A 14,569-nucleotide genomic window follows, 5' to 3' on the forward strand; every position below is an offset into this window, starting at 1 on the left:
TGATTACAGGCTTGAGCCACCGCGCCCGGCCTAATTTTGTATTTTAATAGAGACGGGGTTTCGTCATGTTGGCCAGGCCAGTCTCGAACTCCTGACCTTAAGTGATCCACCACCTTGGCCTCCCAAAGTGCTGGGATTACAGGCATGAACCACCCTGCCCGGCCAGGGGCAGTTTTTAAAACAGGTTTGGGCTATCCAAATTGTTCTTCTAGAGTTCTTATAAATGCTAAGCGAATATACAGAATTACTGTTAATTAGATGTTAGAATTTATTATAGCTAGTATGTGTTTTGGGGGGTAACTTAATTTTCATGTAATTTCAAACTTGCAGAAAAGTTGTAAGAGTGGTACCAAGGAATGGATGATTTCAAGAAAATGTGGTAAGAGTAATGACAGTGGTAAGCAGTGGGTACCTTCAGGGAATGTGGAAAAGCCACTTAAGCCAAATTAAGGAGTCAGGAATGCTTTTCTGAGAGGGGATTTTAAATATTTTGCATTTAGGTGGCACTAAAACAAACTAGTAGTAAGTTAGACTGAAGGCAGTAAATACCTGCCAACTAGACAGCTGTAGACTTCTGATTATCTATTGCAGAAGCTTTATCAGAGTTCAACTGAACATCCCTAAAGTGTTTGTTGAGAAGCTGAGTGAATCTATATGACCTTGACATTTTTTAAAAGGCGAATAATACATGTACCTGGTAAAACTTTTTTTTATGTGCCAAAGGTATACAGTATGTATTCAGTGAGAGGTTTTCCTTTCACATGACCTCATTTGGGCTCTCCTACTCCTTCCTTCTCGCAGGGATGGCCTTTATTACCAGTTTTTGGTGTGTATGTGTACGTGTGTGTGTTTTATTTATTTTATTATTTATTTATTATTATTTATTTATTACCAGTTTTAGAGATTGTATGTGTACGTGTGTGTGTTTTCTCGTTTTTCTTTTTGCTACATACATGATAGCATGCTGCTCAACAAATTGGTTTTTTGACTTGACAACATATAATATTTTAGAGATTGTTTCCTATCAATACATGATAGATCATCTTATTTATAGTGGTTGCATGGTATTGTGCCCAATGAATGTGCATGGTTTATTCAACCAGTCCTCTACTAATATTGAGGTTGTTTACAGTCTTTTATACTACAAACAATGCTGTGGGAAATATCCTTGTATATATTTACTTGATGAGTACTTTTTGCTTTTTTTTTTTTTAAAGAATACATTTTTAGGAGTAAAATTGCTGGATCAAAGAATATGTAGACTTTTGAAAGTTTAGACAGAAAATGAAATTTTGTTAGCATTTTTTTTTTTCTTTTTTCTTTTTGAGACGGAGTCTCACTCTGTCGCCGGGGCTGGAGTGTAGTGGCCGGATCTCAGCTCACTGCAAGCTTCGCTTCCCGGGTTCCCGCCATTCTCCTGCCTCAGCCTCCCCAGTAGCTGGGACTACAGGCGCCCGCCACCTCGCCCGGCTAGTTTTTTGTATTTTTAAGTAAGAGACGGGGTTTCACCGTGTTAGCCAGGATGGTCTCGATCTCCTGACCTCGTGATCCGCCCGTCTCGGCCTCCCAAAGTGCTGGGATTACAGGCTTGAGCCACTGCGCCCGGCCTCTGTTAGCATTTTTATCTTGTAAAACGGTCTTACAACATTTTTTTTTTTTGAGACAGGGTCTTGCCTTGTCACCCAGGCTGGAATGCAGTGGCCTGATCACCACTCACTGCAGCCTTGACCTCCTGGACTCAGGTGATCCTCCCACCTTAGCCTCCCGGGACTACAGATGCCCACCACCACAGCCAACTAATTTTTTTGTTTGTTTGTTTTTTGGAGACAGAGTTTTGCTCTTGTCACCCAGGCTGGAGTGCAGTGGCACGATATCTGCTCACTGCAACCTCCGCTTCCTGGGTTCAAGTGATTCTCCTGCCTTAGCCTGCCCAGTAGGTGGGATTACAGACATTCACCACCACACCCGGCTGTTTCTTTTTTTTTTTTTTGAGATGGTGTCTCGCCCTGCCGTCCAGGCTGGAGTGCAATGGTGCGATCGCGGCCCACTGCAACCTCCACCTCCCAGGTTCAAGTGAATCTCCTGCCTCAGCCTCCTGAGTAGCTGGGATTACAGGTGCGTGCCACGATGCCCAGCTAATTTTTGTATCTTTAGTAGAGACAGGGTTTCACCATCTTGGCCAGGCTGGTCTCGAGCTCTTGACCTCGTGATCCGCCTGCCTCAGCCTCCCAAAGTGCTGGGATTACAGCCGTGAGCCACTGCGCCTAGCTTTAATTTTTGTATTATTAGTAGAGATGAGGTTTCAACATGTTGGCCAGGCTGGTCTCAAACTCCTGACCTCTGGTGGTCCACCTGCCTCAGCCTCCCAAAGTGCTGGGATTACGGGTGTGAGCCACCGTGTCCGGCCTCCACCTAGCTAATTTTTGTATATTTTGTAGAGATGGGGTTTCACTATGTTGCCCAGGCTGGTCTTGAACTCCTGGGCTCAAGCGATCCGCCTGCCTTCGCCTCCCAAAGTGTTAGGATTACAAGCATGAGCAACTACAGCCAGCCAGTCTTACAACTTTTGTTAGAGAATGGGATAAAATAGGCTGGGTGTAGTGGCTCACGCCTGTAATCCCAGCACTTTGGGAGGCTGAGGTGCGCGGATCACGAGATCAGGAGATGGAGACCATCCTGGCCAATATGGTGAAACCCTGTCTTTACTAAAAATACAAAAGTTAGCTGGGCATGGTAGCATGCACCTATAATCCCAGCTACTAGGGAGGCTGAGGCAGGAGAATGGGATAAAATAATCATATTACATTTAACCATGAGTGCCATTTTTTTTTCTGTCAATTGCTGTTCAATAGGAAGAAACTTAATGGGTTTAAGAGAAGGTGACACTTTATGGTTAGGGTTGAGCTAGAATATCAAAACAGTATTAATCGTAATTGTGATGGTTACTTATCAAAGTGTTGCTGGGTTGATTCTGGCTGCTTGTGTCCTAACTCTGGCTCTTTTCCTTAATGTGACAAAGTAACTGAAACAACCTGGTGCTACAGCCCTGGAGAGCAAAACTGTCTTAACATTAACTTACTGCTTCCATATGGGTCATAAATTTTCATGGAGACTTAAATGCTATGCATAACTGGCCTGGCCCTTTCTATTCCCTCTGTATTTTTTTTTTTCTGTGAGACGGAGTTTTACTTTGTCACCCAGGCTGGAGTGCAGTGGCACGATCTCGGCTCACTGCAGTCTCCACCTCCTGGGTTCAAACGATTCTTCTGCCTCAGCCTCCTGAGTAGCTGGGATTACAGGCGTGCGCTACCATGCCCAGCTAATTTTGTATTTTCAGTAGAGACGGAGTTTCTCCATGTTGGTCAGGCTAGTCTTGAACTCCTGACCTCAGGTGATCCGCCTGCCTCAGCCTCTCAAAGTACTGGGATTACAGGTGTGAGCCACTGCGTCTGGTCCCTCCCTAGTTTTATTAATTTTTTTTTTTTTTCTGTGAGACGGAGTTTTACTTTGTCACCCAGGCTGGAGTGCAGTGGCACGATCTCGGCTCACTGCAGTCTCCACCTCCTGGGTTCAAACGATTCTCATGCCTCAGCCACCCTAGTAGTTGGAATTACAGGCACCTGCCACTATGCCTGGCTAATGTTTGTATTTTTGGTAGAGATGGGGTTTCACCCATGTTGGCCAGGCTGGTCTTGAACTCCTGACCTCAGGTGATCCGCCCACTTCAGCCTCCCAATGTGGTGGGATTAGAGACGTGAGCCACCATGTCTGGCCCCAAGCCCAAGTTTTATTCTGTAGGCACTGTAATGAAACATGTAGTTTGCTGACTAAAAGCTTTGTCGAAAAGGCTGGAATCTAGAATTTGTTTTCTTTCTTGAAATAATTCATTCTTGAGATTTCAGAGAGAAGTGAAACTTTTTGTATTTGAACAGCTCTGTATATACTTGGTATAGGAATGAATTTAGAATACCATTAATAATTATTTAACTTTTTTTTTTTTGAGACGGAGTCTCGCTCTGTTGCCCAGGCTGGAGTACAGTGGCGCAATCTCGGCTCACTGCAAGCTTCATCTCTTGGGTTCACGCCATTCTCCTGCCTCAGCCCCCCGGAGTAGCTGGGACTACAGGCGCCTGCCACACCCAGCTAGTTTTTTGTATTTTTAGTAGAGACGGGGTTTCACTGTGTTAGCCAGGATGGTCTCAATCTCCTGACCTCATGATCCACCCGCCTAGGCCTCCCAAAGTGCTGGGATTACAGATGTGAGCCACCGCACCCGGCCAATTATTTAACATTTTATCATGAAATATTTCTGTCTAAAAATATTTGCAGACTACAATCTTGGGAAGATCACACTATTACCTTAATTGTTTGCTTTTAAAATATAAAATACAACTTTTTTTTTTTTTTTTTTTTTTATGAGACGGAAGTCTTGCTCTGCCTCCCAGGGCGTGGAGTGGCAGTGGCGGCTCTCGCTCATGCAAGCCTCCGCTCCCGGGTCACGCCTTTCCTGTCTAGCCTGCTCGAGCTGCTGGGACTACAGGCGGCGCGCCTCGGTCGGCAAACCGGTAGTTTTTTGTAATTTTTTAAGTTAGAGCGGTGTTTCACGTATTAGCGGCGGATGGTCTCGATCTCTGACCTCGTGTATGCCCGTCTCGGCCTCCCAAAGTGCTGGGATTACAGGCTTGAGCCACCGCGCCCGGCTAAAATACAACTTTTAAAAGCCTATTTTGGTGCTTGCTTCGGCAGCACGTATGCTAAATTGGAGCAATCAAGAGAAGATTAGCATGGCCTCTCTGCACAAGGATGACACGCAAATTTGTGAAGTGTTCCATATTAAAAGAAAATTTTTTGGCCTGGGGCAGTGGCTCATGCCTGTAATCCCAGCACTTTGGGAGGCCGAGGCGGGTGGATCACCTGAAGTCAGGAGTTTGAGACCAGCTTGGCAAAACCCTATTTCTACTAAAAATAGAAAAATTAACTGGGTGTGGTGGCATGTGCTTGTAATCCCAGCTACTCGGGAGTCTGAGGTAGGAGAATCACTTGAACCCGGGAGTTAGAGGTTGCAGTGAGCTGAGATCACGCCACTGCACTCCAGCCTAGGCGACAGAGTGAGACTCCATCTCAAAAAAAATTAAAAACTTTTAAGGACTGGTTTGCCTATTTTGGATAAAAATCTTCCTCAGATGTAGACGAGACATTTCTGTGTCTTCTTTTTCTTCTTTTTTAGACAAGGCCTCGCTGTATCTCCCAGGCTGGAGTGCAGGGGTGCAATCATGGCCCACGCAGCCTTGACCCCCAGGCTCAAGCAGTCCTGCTAGTTCAGTCTCCCAAGTAGCTGGCACCACAGACATGTACTACCATGCCCAGCTGATTTTCCAGTGCCTTAAATGGGATATTAATCATCATTACAAAAGTGATTTACAGCCTGGCCAATGTGGTGAAACCCCATCTCTACTAAAAAAAAAAAAAATACAAAAATTAGCCGGGCTTGCTAGTGGGCACCTTTGATCCTAGCTACTTCGGAGGCTGAGGCAGGAGAATCACTTGAACCCAGGAAGTAGAGGTTGCAGCGAGCCGAGATCACGCCATTGCACTCCAGCCTAGGTGACAAGAGTGAAACTCTGTCTCAAAAAAAAAAAAAAGCAATTTAATTCATTCACCTCATTGTGATCAGGGCCACAATTGGAAACTTGAGTTGTTATACTTGTAATAATATTCTCAGAACTGATTGATTTATAAGGAAGAACTGTTTGCCTCATACCAAATCGCCCAAGACTAATTGATGTACTTGAGTTTTTTTTCCCTCAGTGTGCCAAGTTCCTCTTTTCCTAGAGGAGCTATGCATAGTTCCATATCCGATTTGTGGTTTCCAATTTATTGTAGGTTAAAATAACCTGATAACATTAGTTTATTAGAATTATATGTAAAACAAAAGTAAAAAGGCTTTGCCGGGAATGAAGGGGCTGTGCTGTGATCGGAATCCAAGTGAGTACTGCTACTCTGAGTGGTCATATATGTAAATTCCATTTAGGAGAGGTGTTATTGTAATTGACTGAAAGAGGGGTTGAATTTAGTCAGTATTATTGGGGGCTGTTGGCTGATGTTTAGTCATCTAGTGGCTTAAAACCTGACAGGAGAGACGTGGCTACCTGTCCGTTGTAATATAATACTTGGCGTTGGTGACTCTAGAGAGGAAGGATTATGTTTTCCAAATTAGCAGGCCGTGGTATATGTACCCCAGAAGACAGATGAAACCTAAAAAGAAAAGAAAAGCTCCTTTCTGGTCTGAATTCTGTAATTCTATAAGTACAGAATATGTTGGTAGATAGAAAGATTACCCAAAACCCGAAACAGCAAGTAGAAGATTGTTCATGTAGGAACAACATATAAGGGACAAGCGTGGAAAAAAGACTAGATTTAAGCAGTAAAAGATCATTAAGCAAGGCTTCGTCACTTCTTCAGTAGGACAGTTATTATTGGGATTTAAGGAGGGGCTTATCAATAAATACTGTGTTGTCCTTCCCCTTCTAAATTTGAAATCAACTGAGAAGTAGATAATAATAAGATTGAATTTTTAAAAAAAAAATAGCCTTATTGGTGAGGCTCAATGGAGAATATGCCATAGATCTGTGCCCAAGTGAGCTTGCTAACATCCTCCCTCCCAATTAAACTTAACAGGATGATGGACGTCTGGAACTTCCACCCCACTCCCGACTCTACCCACCCCACTGCAGGTTGCTTAGTACAGGACCTGTAGACAAAGGCTGGCATCCTGCACACTGTGCTTAATCCTGCTGGTGCTTCAGCTCTCTTGGAGAGCCCAGGAGGGGCTGGGCCACGGATGACTAGTTTCTTCTAGTTGTCAGAGGGTTGAGGAATGAGGTCTGGAACATTATAGCTGTAGACTTTACTTTCTCAGGAAGATTTGAGGCTGCCAAATAGTGGCCCTCCACTACCAGTATGCTCGTATGGTGCTTTTTCCCACCCGTTCTAGAAGACTGAACCATGAACTTAAATTACATATTTTAGATCAAAGAGAATTATAGATCTCTGTCCTTAAAAACTCATAAAATATCTTTGGCTGGGTGTGGTGACTCATGCCTGTAATCCCAGCACTTTGGGAGGCTGAGGTGGGTGGATCACAAGGTCAGGACTTTGAGACCAGCCTGGCCAACATGGTGAAACCCTGTCTCTACTGAAAATACAAAAATTAGCCATGCATGGTGGCACACGCCTGTAATCTCAGCTACTCGGGAGGCTGAGGCAGGGGAGTTGCTTGAACCCAGGAGGCGGAGGTTGCAGCGAGCTGAGGTTGTGCCACTGCACTCTAGCCTGGACAACAGAGTGAGACTCCATCTCAAAAAAAAAAAAAAAAAAGAAAAAAAAGCCTCATAAAATAGGGGGAAATGTGTCTGGCTTCAGACACTTGGGATAATTTGGAGGCAAAGGCAGAGACCGGATACTTGCCTAGCAGCCTCTGTGTAGATGCTAATTAAAGAAGTATTTGCCTGGCCAGGCGCGTTGGCTCATGCCTATAATCCCAGCACTTTGGGAGGCTGAGGCGGGTGGATCATGAGGTCAGGAGATCAGGACCATCCTGGCTTACACTGTGAAACCCCGTCTCTACTAAAAATACAAAAAATTAGCCGGGTGTGGTGGCAGGCACCTGTAATCCCAGCTACTTGGGAGTCTGAGGCAGGAGAATCACTTTACTCCAGCCTGGGCGACAGAGCAAGACTCTGACAAAAAAAAAAAAAAAAAAAAAAATGGTATTTGCCGTCTCACTAAAATACCTCCTGTTCAATTTGTCCACTGCCCCTCGCCATCCGTGAAGAGTTTCACAGTGAAAACCAGAAACCTTGGCCAGACACATTCTAAAAGAGCTGTAACACTTCAATTTGGTTTTGAAGTCTTGCCAGCAAAATCCTGACTAAGGCTTTTCTATTTTTGTTAAATATCTGTTAGTCATATTCTGAAAACTGTAATTATTTTCAAGGTTACCTAATTCCGTAGAAGAATTACTCTTTTCATAGTATGTATTCAGTCATACAGAGTAACAAACTGCTGGTTCTGAACTTGTTAGTTTGTTCTTGCTAATTCTTCTCCCTCCCTTTTCTCCTTTCCAGAATCGTATTCTAAGAATTCAGCCACTCAGGTATCCACCATGGTGTTGGGTCTTGAACAGAAGATGTCAGATGGTAATTTACCACTTTGTATTATTGCCTAATTTTATTTGTAATTAGATTTATGTTGGTAACAGAAATTTATTGTATTTTTCCTCGTCATCATCTATCATCGTCTATTCTAACAATTCCATTCAAAAGTCACCATCTGGTGACTTAGGCTGTAAATGAAAATGGATTTTTTTTTTTTTTTTTTGAAGTGGAGTCTTGCTCTGTTGCCCAGGTTGGAGTGCAGTGGCGCAGTCTCGGCTCACTGCAACCTCCGCCTCCCAGGTTCAAGCAATTCTCCTGCCACAGCCTCTTGAGTACCTGGGATTACAGGCACCTGCTGCCATGCCTGGCTAATTTTTTTGTATTTTTAGTAGAGATGGGGTTTTGCCATGTTGGTCAGGCTGGTCTTGAACTCCTGACCTCAGGTGATCCACCCGTCTCGGCCTGCCAAAGTGCTGGGATTACAGGCATGAGCCACCACACCCAGCCCTGAAAACAGATTTTTAACCAGAGACCTGCTTCATATCTTTTTTATAATTCTGAGTTGAGCCAAGATTAGTTGTAATTTGGTTTCTGGCAGTAATGCTTACAAGGGCAATATTATTCCCAGACCCAGGATAAAAACCTCTGGTGTGCTTTGACTGCTCATGATACTTCCTGGTGTTTCAGATGTGTATGGAGTAGTAAAATACAGGGCGAGTACCTTACGCTCTGTATTTGATTGGAGCTTCTTGAGTGCTTTGACTATTCCTTCCTAAATCTGAGCTTCTTTGGAATTTCTGTTCCTTTTCTATAAATTTCTTCATGAATTGAAAGCTGCTTAATTAAGATGATATGAGTCAGCTCCCGAAGGAAGAAAGCTCTTATTTGTTTAAATTAGAGGTTTTAAGGATTTATTGGAAACGCAGAGATTAGAGCTTTGTGATTCAAAATAGCCATTTGATGGCTGAAGCAAACTAGGCTCTGTGTATTTCTGGCAGGTTATCCCTTTTCTCCCAGACGTTCTGCTTCCCAGTATTTAAGATTGACTGCAAAATGCAGAACTCAGGGAAACGCTGATATCAGTCTGAGATGAGCCCTGCCATCACGAGGCTGCCAGTACCCCGTGACCAGCGGCACTTTACTGCAAGCCTTAGTCAGAGTACAAAGGGTTCCTCCTTGGTGGTTTTGCTGCAGCTTCAGAGTTTAGCCTGAACTGTAGCAGGATTTTGTAACTTGCACCTTTTTTGAGAAGTCTGACGGAGGTATAATGTCCAAGGACAATTCTTTGAGTAAGTCCTACCAAATATAGGAGGTAGGGAGGACATTTCGCTAGATGGGCCTAGTTCTTTTCTTTTAAAAGCTAGGATTTTAGGTTACCAGGAGCTGGTCTGGGAATGTAATATTTTGAGCCCATATGTCAGTGTTTTTAGAGGAAAATGAAATGGCTCTAAAAATTCCAAAGTAGGAGTAGAAGTGTGGAAATAGGAAAACCATTGTGAGTTAAAACTGATCTAGGGAGCTGAATGACTGGGTGAGGGGAGGGAGATAACTTTTTTAGTGTAGGCTAAATTTTTTACTTCCTGAATTTTAACCCACGTGAATGTATTACTTATTATAAAATATACATTAAAAAATAAACTTTTTCTTTTTTTTTTTTTTTTGAGACGGAGTCTCGCATATCACCCAGGCTGGGAGTGCAGTGGCTGGATCTGCAGCTCACGCAAGCTCCGCCTCCCAGGTTCACGCCATTTCTCCTGCCTTCAGCCTCCCGGAGTAGTTGGGACTACAGGCACCCACCAACGTCCGCCCGCTAGTTTTTTTGTATTTTTTAGTAGAGACGGGGTTTCACCTGTGTTAAGCCAGGATGGTCTCGATCTCCTGACCTCGTGATCCAGCCCGTCTCCGGCCTCCCAAAGTTGCTGGGATTACAGGCCTTGAGCCACCGCGCCCGGCCTATAAAAATAAACTTTTCAAAATAAGTTGAGCTAGAGTCAGGTTGGTCTCTTGTGCATTTAGGTATTAAACTATTTAATTTTAATTTCAGTATACTAAGGATGAATTGTTAGTGTATTTTGTTCATTTTTTACTAATTTATTTTCAAATCTGTTAATTCAGACAGCGTTTCTGGAGATCATGGGGAGTCTGCCTGTCTTGGTACCGTCAACCATGTCTATAGTAATCCTTCTCTTCCACAGTCCCCTGGGGACTCAGAGGAGTACTTTGCCACTTACTTTAATGAGAAGATCGCCATTCCTGAGGAGGAGGTTAGTATCAGGTCCTTGGAGGAGAGCACTATTGTCTGGGGAAAACCTGTGAGTGAAAGATCTGCTGGATGGCTCAGGGTCAGCAGCCTCAGCTCTAATTTTGGCTGGAAGTCTCTGAAAACTGTATATATATATATACACATATACATACACACACACACACACACACACACACACACATCTATCTATATCTATCTATCTGCCTATCTATCTATCTATCTATCTATCTATCTATCTATCTATATGTTTTTTTTACAGACAGGATCTTGCTCCGTCATCTAGGCTCCAGTGCAGTGGCACAACCATAGCTCACTGTAGCCTTGAATTCCTGGGGTCAAGTGATTCTCCCACCTCAGCCTCCCCAGTAGCTGGGACTATAGATGGCATGCCACCATGCCAGGCTCATTATTTTTATTTTTGTTTTTAGAGACAGGGTCTCACTATGTTGCCCAGGCTAGTCTTGCACTCCTGGCCTCAAGCTATCCTTCCTCTTGTTTGTTGATGAAAAAGTCAAACTCCGGCTGGGCTCAGGCTCACACCTATAATCCCAGCACTTTGGGAGGCTAAGGAAGGAGGATCGCTTGAGCCTAGTAGTTCAAGACCAGCCTGGCCAACATGGTGAAACCTGGTCTCTACAAAAAATACAAAAATTATCTGAGCATGGTGGTGTGCACCTGTAGTTCCAGCTACTCGGGAGGCTGAGGTGGGAGGATCACTTGAGCCCAGGAGGCAGAAGTTGCAGTGAGCCAAGATCATGCCATGGCACTTCACTCTGGGTAACAGAATGAGACCTCCTGTCAAAAACGAAAACCAAAACGAAACAGGTCGGGCGCAGCGGCTCACACCTGAATCCCAGCACTTTGGGAGGCCGAGACAGGCAGATCACCTGAGGTTAGGAGTTCAAGACCAGCTTGGTCAACATGGCGAAACCCTGTCTTTACTAAAGTTACAAAAGTTAGCTGGGTGTAGTGGTGGGTGCCTGTAATCCCAGCTACTCAGGAGACTGAGGCAGGAGAATCACTTGAACCTGAGAGGCAGAGGCTGCAGTGAGCCAAGATTGCACCACTGTACTCCAGCTTGAGTGACAGAGTGAGACCCCATCTCAAAACAAACAAATGTCAAACTGTAAAATATTTAAAGAGGTTTATTCTGAGCCAAATATGAGTGACCAAGGCCCATGACACAGCCCCAGGAAGTCCCGAGAACATGTGCCCAAGGTGGTTGGGTAGCAGCTTGATTTTATACGTTTTAGGGGTCAGAAGTTACAGGCAAACATCAGCCAATATATGTAAGGTGTACATCGGTTCCATCAGGAAAGGTGGGACAACTTGAAGTGGGGAGGGGGCACCTTTCAGGTCAAAAGTGGATTTAAAGATTTTCTGCTTGGAAGTTGATTGAGGCTGGGTGCAGCGGCTCATGCGTGTAATTCTAGCACTTTGGGAGGCTGAGGTGGGTGGATTGCTTGAGCCCAGGAGTTCAAGACCAGCCAGCTTGGGCAACATGATGAGACCTTGTCTCTACTTAAAAAATAAAAAAAAATAGTTGGGTGTGGTGGTGCACACCTGTGGTCCCAGCTACTTTGGAGGCTGAAGTGGGAGGATTGCTTAAGCCCAGGAGTTTGAGACCAGCCTGGGCAACATGGCAAAACCCTGTCTCTACAAAAATAAAAATAAATAAAAAAAGAAATTGGTTGAAAGAATTATTTTCTAAAGACCTGGTCTAAAATGAGGGGCTGTGGAGTGTCTAAAATGAGGGGTTGTGGAGACAAAGGTTTTTATTATGTAGGTGAAGCCTCCACGTAACAAGCTTCAGAGAAAATAGATGTAAATGTCTTTTATCAGACTTAAAAAGGTACCAGACTACTAGTTAATTCTCTCCTGGATCAGGAAAAGACCTGGAAAAGGAAGGAGATTCTCTACATATTCTAGGTTTTGCTCATAAGAGACAGCTTTGCAGGGTCATTTCAAAATATACAAAGAAATATATTTTGGAGTAAAATACTTTGATTTCTTTCAGGGCCTGTTATCTGTCATGTGATGGTATGCTAGAGTCAGGTTGGAATTTGGCATGTTATTGCTATAAGGGATCTGTTTTGTCAGTTTTAAGATCTCTGGTTTTGCTTGTTTGTTTGTTTTGAGAGGGAGTTTCACTCTTGTTGCCCAGGCTAGAGTGCAATGTTGCGATCCCGGCTCACCACAACCTCCTCCTCTCTGGTTCGAGCCATTCTCCTGCGTCAGCCTCCCGAGTAGCTGGGATTACAGGCATGTGCCACCATACCTGCCTAATTTTGTATTTTTAGTAGAGATGAGGTTTCTCCATGTCGGTCAGGCTGGTCTCGAACTCCCAACCTCAGGTGATCCACCCGCCTCGGCCTTCCAAAGTGCTGGGATTACATGTGTGAACCACTGCGCCCACCCGGCCAAGATCTCTGTTTTAATGCTAGTCATTGGTGTCGTTCCAAAGGGAAGGAGGTATAATGAGGTTTGTCTGACCTCTCCCTCCCATCATGGCCTGAACTAGTTTTTCAGGTTTTCTTTGGAATGCCCTTGGTCAAGAAGAGGATACATTCAGTTGATTGGGGAAGCTTAGCATTTTATTTTTGTTGCTCTCCCCACTGTCCCGAGTAGCTGGACTACAGGCACACACCACACACCACCACACCTGGCTTGTTTCCTTTTTAAAATGGTGGCTCTTGTCCTTTTTGGGAAGTGTTAGGGCACAGAGGTACCGATACTGTTATTCTAGTTTTAGAATAAGAGGCTGATGGAATCCGCAAGTAAGGGAGGGGCTCTGACTTAGAAAAGTGGCCAGCTTCTTAATAAAAAGTGGGTGAAATGGAAGTGAAACTTGGACACATGCAATATCTGACATTGTAAATCCTTTTTTCTTGTGAGGCTGGTATTGTTGCTTCATATGTGATAACAGATCAATTAGATCAGTAGTTCAATAGTGATGTTCAGTTTAATCTCTTTTCCTCTCTTGTGTAGTACTCTTGTTTTAGCTTTCGTAAACTCTGGGCTTTCACCGGACCAGGCTTTCTTATGAGCATTGCCTACCTCGATCCAGGAAATATTGAATCCGATTTGCAGTCTGGAGCAGTGGCTGGATTTAAGGTGAACATCTAGTCCTACCCCTGTCCTTTTAAACACACAATACACTCTCATATCCTTTTCTCCACCCTGCATGGTGGATAGTAACCTCAGGGGCTACGTGCAGATACTTCATTGGCAGTGGCTTTTATATGTAAAGTACTTTCCATTTTGTCTTATTTTTATCCACATAGTTTCCTTGAACAAAGGAGAAACTGCATATAGGAGAAACTGAGGCTCAGAAAGGTACAAGGTGACTTAGCAGGTCATGTGCAAAGCCTGATATAGAACTCAAGTCATTTGATTCTTGACCTGGGCTCTTTTCTGAATGCAGTATTTACCACTCATGTTGCCAAACAACTAAACAAACAAACAAACAAACAAACAAAAGCTCAGTTGTTCAATGAGTGTTACAGGATATTTTGTTCTTTTTAGTTGCTCTGGATCCTTCTGTTGGCCACCCTTGTGGGGCTGCTGCTCCAGCGGCTTGCAGCTAGACTGGGAGTGGTCACTGGGCTGCATCTTGCTGAAGTATGTCACCGTCAGTATCCCAAGGTGAGCAATGTACTGTCCTGTTTGTCTCTCACTCATGCCGTAGAATCTGTGTGTCTGGCAGTATGTGCTGGCCTCATTATATAGTGAGACAGTCAAGGACTTGGGGGTCAGTAGCCCTGAAGACAGATGGTACCAAGGGAAATACTGTAGCTCCTCCTGCTGCCAGGCCATGTTTTCCCTGCTCCTTCAAAATCTAACTTAAGACTCGCATTTCCGGCCGGGCGCGGTGGCTCAAGCCTGTAATCCCAGCACTTTGGGAGGCCGAGACGGGCGGATCATGAGGTCAGGAGATCGAGACCATCCTGGCTAACACTGTGAAACCCCGTCTCTACTAAAAAATACAAAAAACTAGCCGGGCGACGAGGCGGGCGCCTGTAGTCCCAGCTACTCAGGAGGCTGAGACAGGAGAATGGCGTGAACCCGGGAGGCGGAGCTTGCAGTGAGCTGAGAGCTGGCCACTGCACTCCAGCCTGGACGGCAGAGCAAGACTCCGTCTCAAAAAAAA

The 14,569-nt window shown here is 44.4% G+C and overlaps 1 protein-coding gene across 3 annotated transcripts in view; it reads left to right on the forward strand.

The window, feature by feature from the left end:
- SLC11A2 (solute carrier family 11 member 2) overlaps positions 1 to 14,569 on the forward strand; it is a 50,431-nt gene that overhangs the window by 11,287 nt on the left and 24,575 nt on the right. For 2 of the 3 annotated variants that reach the window (XM_017861534.1, XM_017861536.1), the window contains exons 2-5: positions 8,127 to 8,198; positions 10,272 to 10,420; positions 13,408 to 13,533; positions 13,945 to 14,064. In XM_017861534.1, coding sequence (XP_017717023.1) covers positions 8,127 to 8,198; positions 10,272 to 10,420; positions 13,408 to 13,533; positions 13,945 to 14,064 — 467 coding nt within the window. Of the gene's footprint in view, positions 1 to 8,126; positions 8,199 to 9,291; positions 9,446 to 10,271; positions 10,421 to 13,407; positions 13,534 to 13,944; positions 14,065 to 14,569 lie in introns of those variants that run through there. The other variant, XM_017861537.1, reaches the window with a different exon arrangement.

This window comes from Rhinopithecus bieti, unplaced genomic scaffold, assembly GCF_001698545.2.
Source record: "Rhinopithecus bieti isolate Rb0 unplaced genomic scaffold, ASM169854v2 scaffold_56806, whole genome shotgun sequence".
Classification (NCBI taxonomy): Eukaryota; Metazoa; Chordata; class Mammalia; order Primates; family Cercopithecidae; genus Rhinopithecus; species Rhinopithecus bieti.